This window comes from Mesoplodon bidens (genome assembly GCF_964165515.1).
Source record: "Mesoplodon bidens genome assembly, chromosome: 11".
NCBI classification, from domain to species: domain Eukaryota; kingdom Metazoa; phylum Chordata; class Mammalia; order Artiodactyla; family Ziphiidae; genus Mesoplodon; species Mesoplodon bidens.
The window spans coordinates 3230289-3249379 of NC_138167.1; the positions used below are offsets into that span (position 1 = coordinate 3230289).

General features: G+C 51.3%; 2 protein-coding genes across 2 annotated transcripts in view; both read left to right on the plus strand.

Moving 5' to 3' along the window:
• Positions 1-19091, plus strand: part of PRMT8 (protein arginine methyltransferase 8) — a gene marked incomplete at its 3' end in the record, with an annotated part of 81417 nt that overhangs the window by 45747 nt on the left and 16579 nt on the right. Inside the window, exons 4-6 of the mRNA XM_081249122.1 lie at positions 313-376; positions 13589-13731; positions 14301-14388. Of these exons, the coding sequence (XP_081105248.1) occupies positions 313-376; positions 13589-13731; positions 14301-14388 (295 nt within the window). The remainder of the gene's footprint in view (positions 1-312; positions 377-13588; positions 13732-14300; positions 14389-19091) is intronic.
• On the plus strand, positions 8357-11867 carry LOC308625150 (forkhead box protein R1-like; the record flags this gene model as incomplete). The annotated part of the gene is made up of 2 exons (XM_081249101.1): positions 8357-8462; positions 11272-11867. The coding sequence occupies 2 exons, from the start codon at positions 8357-8359 to the stop codon at positions 11865-11867; spliced, it is 702 nt and encodes a 233-aa protein (XP_081105227.1).

A 19091-nucleotide genomic window follows, 5' to 3' on the forward strand; every position in this document is an offset into this window, starting at 1 on the left:
ACTCTGGGGGTCGCTGCCTCCCACCCCCTCTCCCGGGAGGGCAGCGACTGTGCCAGGAGAGTGAGGCCTGCCAGCCCCTCCCAGATCTCCCAGCTCAGAGACTGGGCCCTCCATGGTGGGGCAAAGGCAGACCAGTGGAAGAGCCACTGGCCTGTGAGTCGGGAGGACCGCGGGTTAGGTTTTCATCTGCCACGAAGTAGCCGTGCAGCTGTGGGCAGGTCACCACACCCCTCCAGACCTCTGCCCCTCCCTCTGTTAAACTGGCCCTGGACATCCGGTGATTCTTCCTCCTTTGCTCTGTGTCCTTTCTAGATTGAATGCTCCAGTATTTCTGACTACTCAGAGAAGATCATTAAGGCCAACCACTTGGACAACAGTAAGCCTTACCTCTGCGTGATTTCCCGTGGATGGAAGGGAGTGAGGGGACTTGCACTTCCTTGTCTGGGTGGCAGAGACTGACCTAAGAGCGCTTGGCCTTGGAAACGTGGAGGCCAGCTGAGGCCCTGTTAGTAGGGCCGTGCCCACAGGGCTCCGAGGGTCCCGATCCCTGCCAGGTCAGCCAAGGGCACGTCTGTCCCAGCTCAGCCTCCAGTGAGCCCAGCCTGAGGCTAAATCCTTCCTTTCCAAGCCCTCTTCCTGGCCCCCAGCCGTAGGCATCTGTTGAGTTTTGCAAAATGGCAGCCATTCCTCCACCTCTTCTCTCTCCGCGAACCCTACCCCTACCTCTCTTGACATCCACCTAGTGGCACCCCCCCAGACCCCAGGCTCTTCCTTTGGAGAAACGCAGTCCTCTCACGCCACAGCCCCTGCTGCTGATGGGGCTGTCTTGGCAAGTAGGTTGCCCTTGGGAGTGGGACCTTCTTGGAGCTGGAGTCTGAGTATAAAGATATGTGCGTTCCCTTCCCTTCCTCTCCTCACTCCTTTCCCACGTGTTCGTGACATCCCTGGCCCCTCCCTCTGGGACCCGTCTTGAACAGACTCACCCCCGCGAGGGTCCCCAATCAGAAGAATTTCTGTATCTCCCATCAGTCAGCGGGATGAGATTTAGTCCCCAGGCCCTGTGCCGAGCGGGGCCAGATCACTCAGGGTTTATAAACTAGGAAAACAAGGTTGGACTTTTTTCCTAAGGATGGTGAAGACTTTTTGAAGGCTTTTAAGCAAGGGAGGAGCATTCTCTATGGTGAACGGGTTGGGATAGGCTGTAGGCATCAGAGTGCAGGTAGAGACTATTTCATAGCCCCGGGGGGAGGGTAGGCCTCTTGTGTGGCCAGGGTGGAAGAAATCAGGGGTTCTCCTTGGCATGGGTTAGGTTTGCAATCCCTGGGGAGATGCAGGTGGACGTGTAGAGTGAGACTCGGATATGAATCTGGAGTTCCAGGGAGGGTCAGGCTCTGTGGTTGGGGGTCTTCAGTGTATAGATGTTATTCAAAGCCCCAGAACAAGTTCCCTCAAGGATAATGTAGAGCTACAGGAGAGAAATGGGCCAAAGATGGAGCTCCAGCGCATTTCAACATTTGAAGGTCAAGCAGAGGAGAAGAGGCCAGCAAGAGGCAGAGAAGATACAGTCAGTGAGGTCAATGGACCTTCGGGAAAGAGGAGTAAAGGAGGAGGGTGCCAAGGGATCAAGTAAGATAAGAACAGAGACGTGACCGTTGGATGATTGTGACGATGGAGGATATTGGGGTTCTTAACAGGCACAGACTGGATGGAGGGTGGGGATGGAAGTCCAGGGAAAGTTGGTTAAGGAAAGACTGAAGGAAGGGCTATAAATAACTCCTTTTGCTGTGATGGGGGAATGGAAAAACGGAACTGTAGTGACAGGGGGAGGTGAGGCCAAGGAAGGGAGTTGGTTTTTAAGGATAGGAGATATGGAAACGTGTGTACGATCCCACTGTCCTGTAGATAGACAGAAAAAATGCAGATTTGGGAAAAAGTAAATTCAAAAGCAAGGACTTTGAGAAGGTAAGAGGGGGTGGGATCCAGAGCACAGGTGGGGGAGTGGCTCTTCTTCTTGGAGAAGGGACAGGTGAGCCACAGTAACGGAGGGGACGTGGGGAGTGTGGGTCCGATGGAGGGGGGCTGCTGGAGGGAAGCCCCGATGTGTCGCTTCCATTTTCTCAAGGAAGAAAGAGGCCGTCGCTGGTGCGGGAGATAGGGAGGGGAGGGTGTGAGGGTTTTGGAGGGAGATGAGACGTGATGGGATGGTCTTGCAGAGGGAGGGAGGGAGGGCTGGTGCGGGGGAGGGTCAGCGCCCGCTGGAGATGGGCGGACACAGACCTGCAGGGGCCCTGTCCTCCTGGGTATGTGGTTGTTCCCGACCACGTTCCAGCTGGATCTGGGCGCCGCTGGGGACACAGTGGAGGGAGGGAGGAGCCAGTGGTTGATCACATTAATGGACCACGGAGGCTAAGCTGGGGGAGGAGGGAATGAGGGAGTGAGGGCCGGTGGTGGGCAAGTGATAGCGGGGAAGGAGCAGCGTGGAGGGGGCCGTGAGCAGAGTCCAGGCGTCCTTCCAGCCTGGGTAGGGGAAACGTGGCTCACATCCCCCTCGCCCCGACCTCTGGCTTGGTGTCCAATCTCGCTTGGTTCGGGGGAGCAAGGTGTCTCTGCACACTCGTTGGGAAAGTCCTTGACCCGGGCAGAAGGGACAGAGAGGGGACCTCTGGACTTGCCTAAGAAAGATGGAGAAAGAAAACCGGCCAATTCTTTCTCCACAAGGGAGACGGGGCCTGGCGTCCTCGTGTTTTCATCTGACCTCCCTCCCCCAACTCTGAGAAATAGCGCAAGTGCTTCTCCCCACTTGAGAGGCGTGGAGACTGAGGTTAGGAGACTTGGGGCAGAGCCTCTGCTCTTGGCTGCCCTTCCTGTACTCTTTCCCCAAGTGTGTTTAGTTTGACAGGGAAGCACCGGGAGTGCCTGCCAACCCTGAAAGTGAAAGTTCAAACCTCTTAGGAGGGGAGGGTGTGTGCAAATACCTGTGGGATCAGATTCCTCTCAGAATTCCTGAGTCTCAACCCTGGGGGCCCTCAGGAGCCTCCAGAGAATATTTGGATCCCCCCCCCCGCTTCTGCCCTGGTGTCACTTGCACAGTGATTCCTGCCTTCGGGGGTCTGTCCAGCCCCCTTGCCCTGTATCTCTCTCTCGCTTCCAGCTTTTGGGGTCTTGTGGGCCAGCCTCCCTGGCTCACCTCGGTCCTCTGCAGAGGGTGATGGCCCTGCAGCCACAGCAGAGTGGGGACGGGCGCCCAAACGGGAGGAATCCCCGACCTTCGGGAGGGGAGACGCAGCCCCCTCAGAGGCCCCTCTGGCTCACAGCTCGAGGTCCCTCCTCCCCTCCTCTGCCTCCAGCTCTTGTAATTTTTTTATTCCCCTTCCTTCTTCTCTTTCCTCCTTTTCCTCTTCTTTCTTTGAACCTTTGGAAAGTCCCAATTTACAGAAAAGGGGCAAATACAGATGTTTTTTCCTCTGAGTCTTGGAGCAGGCTGTTGACACGATGCCCTGCCATCCCTAAACATGTTAGTGCGTGTTTCCTACAAACAAGGACACTTCCTACGTAGCCACAGGCAACCACCCAAATCGGGAGGCCAGCTTCCACCGCCGTCGTGGTCTCGTGCTCGGGCTCCATCTGAGGTGGGCTTTGGATGCCATAGCGTCCTTCTCGGCAGGAGGACTTGCTTCTGACCCGCCCCCTGCACTTTGCTGTCCTGTCCTGGTTTCCTTCAAGCTGGAACTGTCAGACTCCCATTAACCTTCCTGGCCTTGATGCTTGACAGCCACAGGCCAGTGTCCTGTGGGATGTCACTCAGTTTGGGGACGTGGGACACCTCCTCACGGCTGGATTCAGGTCACCCGTCCTGGAGGGATGCCTCGGATGGGATGCTGCATGCTCGTGGCATCCCGGGTGGCGTCCTCGCAGTGTAGATGTGTCCTGTTGCGACGGCGTTTGCCTTGATCCCTGGCCTGGGTTACGTCTGCCAGCCTCCTCCCCCTTCATGAGTGATTAGTAAGGTTTTCTGGGAGAGGTACTTTGAACCGTGGAAGTATTTCCTTCCTCCCCGTTAATTGCCTGTCTTATTCAATCGGTTATCACTGTTAGTGTCAGTACTTTTACTCTGATGCTCAAATTCTCCCTGACCTGGTCCCTGGGAGCATCTTGGAGCTGCCTCTACGTCCTGTCCACGTAACCCCTCACGTTGCGTGAACTTTCTTATCTTCGGGCCCAAATGTTCCAGGCTCATCTTGTACTTTCCACGTCTCTGTTCTGGAATCAGCCATTTCTCTGTGGAGTCTTGAATCCTCTCAGTGGACAATGGCTTTTAGAAATGAGGACATGGGGCTAGGTGTGCCCATTGATTTTAGGGTGTCGAGGCTCCCAGACTGCCTCCGTGGGAAAAATTTGCGTGTGTGCTCACACATGCTCACGTCTGTGGTGTCACGTATGTGGACACTCATTGATGTAACGCATGTTTCTGCATCTATGCACATTGTCCAGGACGCCTTCACGTGATACCCCTGCTTCTAATTCAGCACCTCGGGGTTTCCTCTCATCTTTCCCCCTTTTCCATGTGGTTCCGTCCTCTGACAGTGAAACCCTGGCTCTCATCCTTCTTAATATGTTTACATAGTGGGTCAGTCCCCGTATGTAAACAGTCGCCCACTGTCACCACCTCCTGCCCACGCACCTGCCACCCTGTGCTGGGCTCCGACCCCCATGCTGGGCAGCCCCCCGTATGACCACCTCGTCTCTGGGCTCAGACTCCGGTGGGTGCAGCCAGGCTGCCTCTGCACACAGGCCGCCCCCGCCCCAGCCAGGTCCCTCCAAGGGGCCCCAGATACCCCCTGGCCTGTCATGTGCTGGTGGCATCTGGTTTGCTCAGCCGGCCTCATGACCCCCGGAGGGAATCGTTCCCTGCTCTGTATTTTGATGACTCACACTTGATTCTGTGCCAAGGAGGTGACGGCCCAGGAGGGACAAAGTGTTTTCCCAGGTGAATAGCCACCCCCGTGCCCCGTGTCTGTCCTACTCCTCACACGGTCCTGAGGGCCTTTTCAAGGCAAAGCCGCCTCTATTTCTTCTTCCCCGGGGGTAGCAACAGGCGGGTGGAGCTGGCGAGGCCCCCGGGGCGCTGTCCTCGGCCCTAGCTCGCTCTGCCTTGGCACGTGTACTAGAAAGAGGACAGCTTGGCTTCCATGGAAATGCTTTTGAAACACTGCAACAGCCAATTGTGTGGGTCTCGGGAGCGTAGGTGTAGAGACATAAATAACAACCCAGGACATAAAATACCTGCTACCCAGAATCAATCAATCTCCCTCCCTCTCCACCTCCGTACGGCTCCCGGGATGGGTTTGTTCCCAGGCGGACACACACCTCCACGCAGCCACCTGCGGACGTGCAGCCTTCACGTGGCTCCTGCCACCAAGAGGCCCACACACGTGCTCAGACTATCCTCTTGCACTTCAGCACCGACACCACCCATTTCCTCTCTTTCCCTGCCCAGGAGACCAGTGGGCTGCCGGGATGCTTCGGAATGCGGGTTCATTTGTGAAGGGTGACAGAGGAGCTCAGGGACTGAGACGTTTCTCTTCTTCTGCCCTGGAGCATCAATGCCATAGATGGAGAGGCCTGAGTGGCGCCCCATGGAGGAGACACCTCCATGCACAGCTTGCAGGGCTCCTGGGGGATTAGATATAATACATGTGAGGCGCCTTGTACCACAAGCATTAACTGTAGGTCCTTCTTACATAAAGGAAGGACCTCTATGTAGGAAGGACCTACAGTTCTGCACTTGGCTCATTCCTGGCCACTCGCCCCAAGCCTCTTATAGACGATGCTTGAATTCTCCGTTCCTGTGACACCCCTCCATGCTTGCAGCCGTCCCGTCCTGGGATGATTCCCCTGATGGGGACCCCACTACCAGCCGCCTGGGGCTGTGACTGTTCAAAGCACTTCCTCCCACTGAGGTGGAGCCTGCCTTCCTGCAGCCTGACCGATGCTCTGTGTCGTTGCTTGGGGACCCCAGAGAATGAGGGGGGCGCCCTTTCACCTGGCAGCCCTTCTCCCACAGATCCAGGTGACACACCCCCAGTTCCCTCACACTTTGCTTTGGTTTCAGCCCCCTTCTCCTCTGGCCATGCTTCAGTGTCCCTCTCACCCCGCCCAAGGACCCAGCCAGGTGGCTGGAGGGGCCCAGAGGCCTCCCTGCTAACGTCTCCAGCTTGCTTAGCAGCTGCGGGGAACGCCGTGCCACACTGGCGCTGAGCTGGCATCAGCCACGATTTGCAATCTACCCTCACGTGGCTGCAGAGCAGCAGCTCCTAACCTGTGTCCGGTCTTCGGCCGTTTTGCATCCAGACTGAGAATCACACTTTACATTCACATTAAACCTCGTGTTGTTAGATTTGGTCCTTCCTTACAGACTGCTTGGACTCCCCAGAGCCTTACTCTTCGGGGGTCACTGTTCTCTGCGTGTGGTGTCATCTACACACTGATAGGAGCCCTGGGGGAGTGGGGCAGCTCCCATGGGCTGGTCCAGTTCAGCTCTGAATCAGCACCTTTGAATACAGTCGGGGAGCAGCTGTGAATCCACACAGTCATTGGTCATCTTCCGCGCCATGAGACCGTGGAGGGGATGCCTTGTCAGACCCCTGTGGAAGGCTGGCACGGTGGTTAAGAGCTCTGGCCGGTTCACACTCAGCTCCGGCAGACCAGCTTGTGATCTTGGATACCTGACCTCCTGTGCCTCCGTTTCCGGCTCTGTGAAATGGGAATAATAGCGGTACGGACCACAGAGGGTCATTGTGAGCCGTACATAATTACCGTATGTAAAATCACGGCGTGCTGGGGCCCGTAGTTAAATGTTCAGTGAATTTGCGGAACGGATGCGGGCATTTTGGTGGCTTGAAATTGGCCACAGTGGGAGTATTTACACGGAGAAATCAGCAGATGCTACACATCAGGGCTCTTTCCTGGAGAGCCCAATGGTTAAGTGTCTCTCAGCACAGCCCTTTGTAAAACACAACAGTGTACGATGTGCAGTTAGCAGCTAATCAATGTTAGCTATTGTTATGATTACTTCATTCATTAACTTGACTAATAGCCCTGTCCAAAGAAGGCATGAGATTAATCAGATATAATTGTTTTTAATGAACTTGTACTAATGGCTCCTGGCAATGGCTGCTTTCCTAACTAATCAGAAGCAGCCCATGAATAATCTCAGGACTGGGTTTTGTGCACCACTCCAGGGGAGGCGGGGGGGAGTTGTCAGCCACCCTCGGGGCCCTGCTCCAGGTGCTGGGGAGTTGGCAGAGAACGGCACAGACAAGGTCTTTGCTCTCATCGTGCTTTCTGTCTCAGGGAGGGGACAGACAGGAAAGCAAGTGGACACACAACATCACAATAGAACCACAAACAGTGATGGCGCTTTGGAAGGACAGGATGGAGTGGTTGAGAAAACTGGGGGTCTGCTTTGAATGGGGTGGTGGCCCAGGCATGCCGGACCCGACTCACACCGCCCGGCGAGAGACTCTCTCCCAGCCCTGCTGCCGGTGCCGTCATGGGTGAGCCGGAACTGGGTGCGGTGGGAGCGTTTACACTGCTGACAGCGGTGGGTAATAGGGTCGTGATTCTGTACGCTCGCCGATGCAGGACAGGGGTCTCAGGGAGGCTGGTGACGTGTACCAGGCTGCACGACAGGGCTAGATCTTGGCTTCCCTCTGGACGTCCCAAACCCTGCTCCTGTCATTAGACAGATGGAACAATAAAACCAACCACACCCGTCCCCGTGAAGATGATCGAGGTAACATAGGTGAAATCACTCTGCCAGCTGCTAGTCAAACGCTACTGGTGTTTTACTCTCAGAATTAGGACCAGTTGGAAGATCTTTTGTCTCTGAACCCCGTGCCCTCTTTTGAAAATTGCTTATTCATCCATCCATCCATCCACTTGGTGAGGGTTTCAGTGAGCAGTCAAGGGCTCTGCTCAGTTCTGGAAGCTGAAATAGGCACCGGAGAGGAGGGGATCAGAGGCTGGAGGGGGGTCAGGCCCTCAGGAGGGGTGTGCAGCCGGCTCTGTGTCGCCCAGATAGGCGTGTGGGTCACGTGGCTTTGGGGCCACGGGGGCGGGGGTGGTGGCATCGGGGCAGCTCCACGGCCCAGTGACCTGCTCTCTGTCCTCACGCTCACGACCCTCATGCCCACTCTTCTGTGGCACAGGGTCTGCTCTGCGAGCCAGGGAGGGGCCTGAAACGGGGACACCATGACTTCGGGCTCTGTGGGGTCAGCTGACTCTGATGGACACAGTAGGGGCCCAAAGGAGATGGGTCTGGGCTGATTTTTTTTTTTTAAAGTCAAACTGAAAGATGAAGGCTTTGCTGGAAACCAGCAGCCAGCGGCTGGGGGGTCAGGAAGGGGCCGTGAGAGCCGCCGGCCCCGTGACGTTCAGTCTCCAAGGAAACGCTAATACTGGTGACAGGAATCACATTAATTTACTTTAAAATATAGTTGCCTTTTCCTCCCAAAACAAACAAACAAACAACAACAAAAAACAAAACAAAAAAATAAAAATAAAAAAGTCAAATGAGGGACCAGGAATCAGAGTGATTACATTTCTGTAATAATCACTCAAGACAAAAAGAAAAACGATCCCACTGAAAACAACCCCCCAAAATATCTGGGTGTCTAATTTGAGAACTTCAAGTTACAGGGGAAAAATCTCCCAGGTTAGAGTTCATGGGTCCCCATTGTACACGTAACATATGACAAATCCTTCTAAAATTTACCAGCCAGGGTCCTGTCACAGCTGGTTGAACAAAATTTCATCATCCTTACGGAATAGAAGCACAGCTCCAGAGGATGACCTCAGTGCCATCCTGAGAACTGACACAGTCTTAATGATGTGGGATCCAAATTGGGAGTGGGGTTCTGCAGCCGGTAGCTAATCAGAGCCTAAATATCAGTGGCTAAGATCCCCCTTGAAAAGGTTTGCCATGGAGACAAGATGCCCGGGGCTGCATGTGCCCACACAGGCCTCAGAGACAACCCAATGCCCTCACTTGGTTGCCATCAACCCCACCACAAGAGGCAGCATTTTGCAGGTTGGAAACTTACATCGGGGAGTTTCAGTGGTTGCTAGTGGCGACTATGGAAAACAGGAAGAATATCCCTGATGATTCAGGGGGTTGATTGTATTTGGGTCCATAGAGACAATGTAGCCTCTTTTTCAAAAATCAGGATTGAGGAACTGCTGCAATTTAGAGTCGGACCGGACATGAAGGCACTGTTTCTTCATTGATGTCAGCCATCTCCACTGGCAAACTTCTCAGAATGCCTTACACACGCTCAATACATATTTGAAGACTCAAAGCATGTTGTAGCTGCAAAGTATCTTAGGGATTTCTAGGTTCAATCTCTCTCCCTTTTTACCCCGATAAGGAAATTGAGGAAAAGAGGGGAAGAACTATTTGATGGAGGTTACTTGTCAGATGGAACGAGAATATAAGTCGTCTGCCTCCAGGACCCAAGCGTAAGGTTGTAAAGGTTGGGCACTGCACAAAGGCACCTGGACAAGGGCATGAAAGGGGTCTGGGATCCAGGCCACAGCTGGACTCAGTGAGGTGTGCATTTTTCCTTTCACAAAGGGCCCATCTACTCAACAAGCCAAGTTAAGGGGGGGTCATGCCTGTTCCCAGAAATATTTGGATGCAGAAGGGTGATAAGTGGACAGAGGTCCAGGCTGTTCAGCATTGTAGGGGATTAATTGATTCCTTCTGCCTTTGGTAGGCAGAAACTGTGATTTTTGCTGTTTTGTGATCCACTGCACCTATGATCTATCTTCTATCTATCTATCTATCTACCTATCATCTACACCTATCTATCTATCATCTATATCTATCTATCTATCATCTACATCTATCTATCTATCATCTATATCTATCTATCTATCATCTACATCTATCATCTACATCTATCTATCTATCATCTATATCTATCATCTACATCTATCTATCTATCATCTATATCTATCATCTACATCTATCATCTATATCTATCATCTATATCTATCATCTACATCTATCATCTATATCTATCATCTATCTTTATATCTATCATCTATATCTATCTATCATCTACATCTATCTATCATCTATATCTATCTATCATCTATATCTATCATCTACATCTATCATCTATATCTATCATCTATATCTATCTATCATCTACATCTATCTACCTATCATCTATATCTATCTATCATCTATATCTATCTATCTATCATCTACACCTATCTATCTATCATCTATATCTATCTGTCTGTCATCTACATCTATCTATCTATCATCTATATCTATCTATCTACCTATCATCTATATCTATCTATCTATCATCTACACCTATCTATCTATCATCTATATCTATCTATCTGTCTATCATCTACATCCATCTATCATCTATATCTATCTATCATCTATATCTACCTATTGTCTCTATCTATCTATCAATCTATCTATCATCTGTTGTATCCATATTGATCAGGATAAGTAGCTAATGGATAGGAGGGCTAGTGCAGAGAGCAGGAACAGCATACACTCTCGCTGGGGGGGCACCCGAGGAATATTCTGTACATTCCTGTCTGTTGGACTGGGTTAGAAGTTCTTGTCCACCTCTGCTTCCCACGGTCCTATGGAGTCCTGTCTATGGAATCACGGGTGAGTCTCGTCCTAGGCACCCAGAGTGGAGGCCATGGGGCACCAGAGGCAGGAGAAGACATCTTCCTGGGCCTCAGGGAGGTCGTGATTAATGCAGGAGGAGGGACCGACCCGTAGCCCCACAGTCACGTGCAGACATTACGGAAGAGCCTTCAAGAGATGTGCAAAGAGAAAGAAAACACTCTCAGATGTTTACAAAAATAAGACAAACCAGGCTTTGCATGCAAATGACGGAGCAGGTGGATCCGGCATGTATCTGCCAGGTCTTTTTCGGAATAAGAACTAAATTAGGTACTCTATTTGCATTTTCAACAATCCCGTGCTTTGTCCCCTTGTGGATGATCCTTCTGCACCCTGGGTCCTGCTCTAGCTTGAGTTCCCACCCTTGGGTCTCAAGCCCCCGAGGAACAGAGCTTTGACAGCCCCCTCCCCTTCCGAGCCCTTTGGTGAAGACTAGCCCTTCCTACACTTCCTTCCCAGGGGCAGGGCTTGTGCGCAGGAAGCAGGAGGGACCATGCAAGCCGGGGAGTGATCAGGGCCAAAGTGCCCTCAGCCTCCCCCAAAAGAAGGAGACTCTGCCAAATGCCCAGAGGCCACAGTGGTGGAGTCGCCACCACTTTCTAGAGACCAGTATCCCCCTCGGAAGGGGTTTGCCTCTTCCCTCAGCAACTGGGAGCTCACAGAGGAGGAGGAGGCTGAGGAACAGGATGACAGCTCCGCTGTCCCGTCCCCTCACAAAAGGGCCCCCCTCCAGAGTCAGAGGCTTCGGCAAGCCAACAGCCAGGAGGGGAGGCTCTGGTCCGGGCCCCCTCTCAGTTACTTCCACCTAATTGCACTGGCATTAAGAAACGGTTCCCCCTGTGGCCTCAACGTGAAACAGATCTACAGTTTCACTCGACAACATTTCCCCTTTTTCCGGACGGCTCCTGAAGGCTGGAAGAATACCGGGCGTCACGATCTCTGGTTCCGAGACAGCTTTGAGAAAGTGCCGGTCGGCACGGAGGGTGGGACCAGCACACGGCCCCGATCCTGCTTCTGGAAGTTGACCGACGAGGCACACCGCCACTTTGCAGAGGAGGCCCGCGCCTTGGACTCCACTCGGCTGGAAAGTATCCAACAGTGCACGAGCCAGCCAGACGTGATGCCCTCCCTCTTCGACCTTTAGTTCCACAAACCAGCCATCAGCCCATGCCTTATTAAAGTTATCTGCGGGAAAAGAAAAGAAAAAAAGAACCCCACTTTGTGCCCCAAATGCCTGACTCCTACTCCTTCCAGAGGGGCCTCATCTGATTAAGCTTTGATTAAACACCACGCCCTGGAGAGCTAATCATCATTAGACACTGCTGATGGGCACCCCAGCACCATCCACTGTGAGGGCGGGGAGTAAAGCCGGTGACCTGAGTGCCCTTTGCCGTCTAGGAGTCTGTCATCCACATTAATTTTCAGGAAACTCAGATTCAGGACAGAGGTGGTGTTTTGTTTTCTTTTGTTTTTTACTCCTGAGTACAGGCCATTGTTTAGTTTTCCCAGAAAAGCTCAGGCATTGGGTGGTTTTTTCAGAGGATGGCGCAGACAGAGTTTCCTTCCAGAGGAAAGGTTCTGATGGGACCAGCCAACCAATACATCACCCTGTGTCAACTGCACAGCCAGTGGCATCTAAGATAGCTTTTGCTCTGATCTTTTTTTTTTTTTTTTTTTTTTTTTGGCGGTATGTGGGCCTCTCACTGTTGAGGCCTCTCCCGTTGCAGAGCACAGGCTCCAGACGCACAGGCTCAGCGGCCATGGCCCACGGGCCCAGCCGCTCCGCGGCATGTGGGATCTTCCCAGACCGGGGCACGAACCCGTGTCCCCTGCATCGGCAGGTGGACTCTCAACCACTGCGCCACCAGGGAAGCCCTGCTCTGATCTTTACAGCAATGAATGCAAAACGAGATTCTAAAACTCTGTGTATGTCTACGTCAAATGATCGAAAACTCAACTGAGAAGTTTCTCCTGCCATAGAGGGATGGGTCTTGGAAGGGACTCAGGAGCAGAGGCCGTTGAGAGAAGGGCCTTTGTCCCGATCTTACCCCCTTTACCTCTCCATCGGCCGGTCACCAAGGAGACGGTGCCAGATAATGCTTGCCTTCTCTAGAGCCCCAACTGCGAGCCTGCACCTCACCTGTGACATTTCATTACATCAGTACAACCTCCCACTATGTAGATATCACTTCCCCTGCTTGTTCTCTGGGGAACTGGAGTTCGGTTGGGTCAAGTAACTTGCGGAAAGTCATACAGCTAGTAATGAGAAGATCCAGCACTTAAACCCAGGTTTCCTGAGTGCGAAGCCCATGCTCTTGTCAAAACACCAAAATTTCCTTCCTCTCCAGCTCTAGATGGGCACTCCCTGGGGCTAAGCCCGGGCTGTGAACAGATACAAGGGTAGGAGAGGCAGCCTCTCTTCCTGCTGTGGGTTTTGAATCATCACGCTAGACTGACATGGGGTGGGGACTCCGATAAGTGTGAGACTCGCTGCTTATCAGACCCGGGCTCTGTTTGCACGGTCATCCTTTAACCCCTCTAAGCCTCAGTTTCCTTAAAGAGGAGACTAAGAATAGAGTGTTTACTGCAAAGACTTGTTGGATGATGACAGGACAGGTGCCTGTCTTGGGCTTAGCACCGTGCCAGGCACATAGCAACTGCTCAATACGTTTTAGGGGGAACATGCAAAGAGTTTTCAATCCTCTTAGGGTAAACTAGCTTGGTGAAGGGGGAGATATGCCACCTCCTAGAAGGAGAATCAGGACCATGCTGACACCTGTAGGTCGATCGGGTCCTGATGTGGGGTGCTCATGGCTCCCGGTCAGGGTGCCCCAAAAGTGTGGCCATGGGGTTCTTATTTTCCAGTCATCACCATCTTCAAGGGGAAGGTGGAGGAGGTGGAACTGCCCGAGGAGAAGGTGGACATCATCATCAGCGAGTGGATGGGCTACTGTCTGTTCTATGAATCGATGCTCAACACCGTCATTTTTGCCAGGGACAAGTGGCTGGTGAGCCTGCTGCAAGCTGTCCCTCCGCTGCTCTGCTGGCTGCCTTGCTGCCCTACCCTACCACCTGCAGCCTCGGAAGAATACAGCCACTGCTTCCAGGCCCCTCTCTTTAAACTAGATTTGCTTCTGGGGACACAATGAGCTTTCTTAGGTCTAACCTTGGCCTCTTTTGGTATAATTGACACCCATTCTTGGCTGTCCAAAGTCTATGCTGGTCAACCAGTGCTAGGGACTTGCATGGCTGCCAGAGAGCCCAGTGTGCTTTTGACCTTGGCTTCTCCAGGCTCAAACATTAAAGCATCTTCCACCATCCCTCACTGGACATACCTTTGCCCCTCCTCATGTGTCCCATGGACCCCACCTCGGCCCCTTGAGTTTTCCCATGTACCAAAGTCAAAACTGAGCTTCCCCGCCCAGCCCTAGTCCCGGCCAAGGTGACAGACAGTCTGCTGAGTGAGAAATACTGGCAAGGGGGTGCCTGTCTGGTGACTCTATGTGCAGTTCAAAAATGTGATGTCTTTGTCAGGTGAATAGATTACGAGACCCATTTCTCCACAATTCATCAACAGAAACCTGGAGGGCTTATGTTTCCAGACCGGGCAGCATTGTACGTGGTAGCAATTGAGGACAGACAGTACAAGGACTTCAAAATCCACTGTAAGTCACCACTTGATTCTCTGTTGGGCTTTTTTATTGATTTACTTTTGCGCGTTTGGGGTGGACAGCGCTTCAGAGGGCTGAGGATGAGCAGCTTTCTCGCGGACACAGCTGCTGTGCCTCTGGAGTTCACCTGCTACGCTTTCTGGATTCTTCTCTCTGGATGTTTTCCCCTGGTCCCAAGAGTGGGGTTCTACAGAGAGGAAATAAGCAGCGTGGCTGGTGGGAGATAAAGCGGGGAGGGAATGAACACAGTGCGAATGGAAAATGAACAAAACAGCAAAAGCCGAGTTTTTGCAGAGCTGTCCGGGGGGCTGGAAGCTGTTAAGGGTCATTTATCCCCAACGTCCACGCAGGGTCAGGGACCATGGGTCTCCAGCCAGGCCAGTCATTTTGAACCCTGCTTTTGTACCCTTCAGACTTTTCAGCATAATATTGATTCTCCTTCACATTAAGTAAAATATGGGGAGAGATGGGGTCTGGGCATGTAGGTGTCGGGGGCAGGCAGGGGACTTATCCACACCTGTGTTCATTATGCCTCATCAGCTGAAAATGTGTTCTCTTAGAAAAAAGCCCCCCAAACCCTCCAACGTTTTATCTGGTCCCCAAAGGGTTGTTGTGTTCTATTTCATTTAAAGGGTAACCATTCTCAGTGACACAAACCTGGTCCTCCACGAGATTAAACAGATTATGTTTTCATAAGGTTTAGAGACAGCCATGTGTCCTCAGCCAGAGCTAAAACGACCAAGGGGCAAAGACACACAAGCGGGCATGCGTGCGATGCAACCAAAGCACAAGCAGAAATTCCAAACGGTCTAATGGGCTCTGCAGATCTGGGTTCCAGCCCCTGCAGTGCTAAATCCCCTTGGCAAGACTACCTACAGTGGAGGGGTTCCCAGACAGGACAGATGGGCCTCCTGCCCCCAGAGGCTGGGCCTCCAGAGTTCAACAAAGTCTTGTGCCATCTAATCATTGTGTGTGCTGCTGGCGATACCACAGCTGGGCTGTGCCACAGAATGAGTGCATCTGCGTGTGTGTTCACACCCTTCTGGAAATATAAACTCAGAGCATGAAGTTCAGAGACGGGTTCAGGAGAAGACAGAAATGGGACGATGGTCTGAGGCTCTGTGCCCTATGCCTACAGCCCTTCTGGCATCATTTCCAACTTTCGATAAACAATGAGAGGTAGGGGGGCCGAGGTTAGACGATCCTGCTATGAAGTTGGCCAGCCCTGGCTTCACATCCTATGGGTGACCGTGAGCAAATTACCTAACATCTCTGAGCCTCGGTTGAGATGAAATCCCCAATCCTATAGACTTGCCATGAGGATTAAGTGAGGTGATATATATTAAGGGACGTGAGAGTTCTTGGTGCTGTGTGCACCAGCCTGGTCTCTGAATGTATCACTAAACCCCTTCCTGCTCATGGCTCTGGCCCCCGAGCCTGACTGCCAAGCTTGTTGGCCTCCAGTGGCTCAGAATCTAGGACAGATGTGCCCCCCTGATAAGTTTCAGAAACAGCTCAACAGTGAATGTTGATCAAATGCATATATAAGTAGGACATGTTTTGCCCTGGAGCTGCGTGGTAACGCTTTTTTGGAGTTCTTGCTGTAACTGTATAAATCGTGTTTGGGGGAGAACATTCAGGCCCATTCTTTGTTCTCACGTGCGCTAAATAGTGATTGAGCTCCGACCCTCGGCACAGCTCTTTAAGGAACTTCCTCATGGTTTAAAAGCAAACATACCTCACCCTCCTCCTTGCCTGGATCATGGACCTTGACTCACGCATCTTGCAGTGAGGATTAGACCAGTCCTGACAGGCGCTGGGGCTCTGGCCGCTACTCAGGTACCAGCCCAGGACTGGAGACCGTGGGGTGGAGTCTTGTCCTGCCCATTGCAATGTTCATACCTTCTGAAAAAGAAAAGAAATTTAAAAGTCAGCCCCATTTTTTCTTGTGGAATCTCTGTAGCCTGTCAACACCACTCCCCCCAAACCCAAAAATCACACACACCTTTAAATTTCATTTAACATACTCTCAAGTTTTCTATTTAAACGTTTTTTTTTTAATGCCCTGTTTCTAGTAAAGGAAGCAAGCCCATTTAGAAATCTGTTTTAAATAAACAGGGATTTTGATTGCTCTGAGCTCTTAATCAAGAGTGAAAGCATAAAGGTTAATGATTGCCAAGGGAACAATTGTAAGCAAATTCCAGTTGGCTCAAGAACCAGCTAAAAAAGAAAAATCTGAAAGTGGGGCAGGAGAGGGAGACAAGCCCAGTCCCTTGCAGAAAGGAAATGAAGAAAACAATTTCTCCCCTCCCCTCCCCCTCCTCCTCCCCTCCCCGCTTCTCCTCCCCTCCCCTCTTTCTCAACCACGTGCAACGCGGGAACACAAGCATGAGTGAAATACAGAGCCTGTCCTCATTTTGCTCACCGACGACTAGAGAACACAGAGAAAGGGAGGCATGATTGCCATGTACGAGGCTCACAGCGCATATTTTGTTGAGTGAATGAATGAGAAAATGAATGAACAAATAGAAGTAAACCAGCAGACGGGTGTGCAAGGTGGACGGTTTAACCCTGAGAGAGGAGCAGTCATTAAAATTTTTTTTTACTCTGGGGATTTCTAGAATCTCAAAATTGCAAATTGAAATTTGGTAGATATTCTATTTGATTTTTTTTGCCCAGTACATGACTCTAGAACCTGCTGAGGGTCAGAGGATGGCACCAGCTTCCCCACCGACGAGAAGATGACAAGGAACCCCTCCTGTAGGTTTGGTGGTGCCCGTAGCTGAAGGGTTGTAGGGCAGAGCCTCTTGGAGGGCTCAGGTGCTCTCCATGGGTTTCCCTTCCACCACCACCCCGACAGCCAGAGTTCTATTTCTAGCCTATTTTACACAAGGAGCTGACTTTGATCTAAGAGCCTAAAGTGTATTAAACTATTATACACACCTTCCTTTCTGACTAGAGGAGAAGCTGGAAGTGGCACCTGGTGGCACTTGCTCTGATTTTCTCTGAGGCAGTCCCATTTGCCCTAGCAGGGAAGCTCCAATTACTTGGGCCAGGGAAGGGAGGGATTATGTAGCTACAGGTCTCTCCAATGAAGAGTGAAATTTGTTTTCTGGTCTTTCATATTCTTGTCTTTGTTTTCAGTTTTATTATCTCCTCTGATATATCCATTCTGCTCATAAGCCCATTGGAAGAATTCTTCATCTTTGATATTGTGATTTTCACTTCCAGCATTTCCATTGGCTCTTTTTCATAGTTCCCATCTCACCGATGAAATTGTTCATCTGTTCATGCATGTTTTCTCCATTAGATTCTTTTTTTTTTAATAGGCAGTCTCTCTCTACAGGTTACATTCTTTTTTAAAAATAATTTATTATTTATTTATTCATTGTCTGCATTGGGTCTTCGTTGCTGTGCGCGGGCTTTCTCTAGTTGTGGTGAGCGAGGGCTACTCTTTGTTGCGTGTGCGGGCTTCTCATTGCGGTGGCTTCTCTTGTTGTGGAGCACAGGCTCTAGGTGCGCGGGCTTCAGTAGTTGCAGCACTCGGACTCTAGTTGCAGTGCATGGGCTCAGTAGTTGTGGCTCATGGGCTCAGTAGTTGTGGCTCGTGGGCTCTAGAGCGCAGGCTCAGTAGTTGTGGCGCATGGGCTTAGTCGCTCTGCGGCATGTGGGATCTTTCCGGACCTAGGATCAAACCCATGTCCCCTGCACTGGCAGGCTGATTCTTAACCACTGCGCCACCAGGGAAGCCCTGGGTCATATTTTTCTTTCTTTTCCATGTGTCTTGTAATTTTTATTAATGCTGGACCTTGTGAGTAATGCTGGACAGTAGAGACAGATGCATAATTTATGCCCAGAGAAGAGCATGCCTTTTCCTCTGCCAGGACATTAAAGTGGGACTTTTAGTCCATCTGGTCTGTAGTTATGGTAGGTCTGGGCTTTGTTGCTGCTTTAGTTACATTCATTGCACCATAACATGGTCCTTTTCAAGAGTTTGTTTTAATACATAAACTAAATTTCACAGGTCCTTCTGATGTTATTTTTTTTAATCCCCAGAAAATTAATTACAGTATTTCCTGCTGGCTGATGACCCTCACCCCCCATTCACTCATTCAATAGACAAGACAGAATTACAACAAAAGATTAACGTGCTTGACGTCTATCCTCTCCCATCCCTGCCTTGCGTACGGTAAAGAAGCTAGTGGGAAATGAATGGTGAGCAGAAAGGAGAGAAAAGTCTAAGGTCCTGTGTGATCAGTCATTGAATAACTGGAAGTGGGGCAGTCTGGCTGGGGAGATAAGACACGAATTAACCCCTAAGAAGAAGAGAACGAAAACACGAGGCACTGTGAAGCAGGGCAGGCTTAACAGCTTGGGAATACATTCCAGTTAAAACAGCTTTATCTGTGACTTCTACTGTGCCAGATGCTCTGCTGTAGGTGCTGAGGATACAGGAGGAGAGGTCCCATGGTTGAGAGTCGTTGGAGAAGGTGTCACAATGGCCATTTGAGACTTTAAGTCCATTTGAAAGGGACTGGAAGGGACTTCGAAAATTATTTAGCCCAAGGATTTCTAACTGGTTGGAATTGCCTATGTAGAGGTGAAAATTCCAGCTCACTGGGGCACACATCTGGAGATTCTGATTCAGTAGGTCGGGTTGTGGCCCAGGAATCTGTATTTTAAAGAGTGTCCCAGAT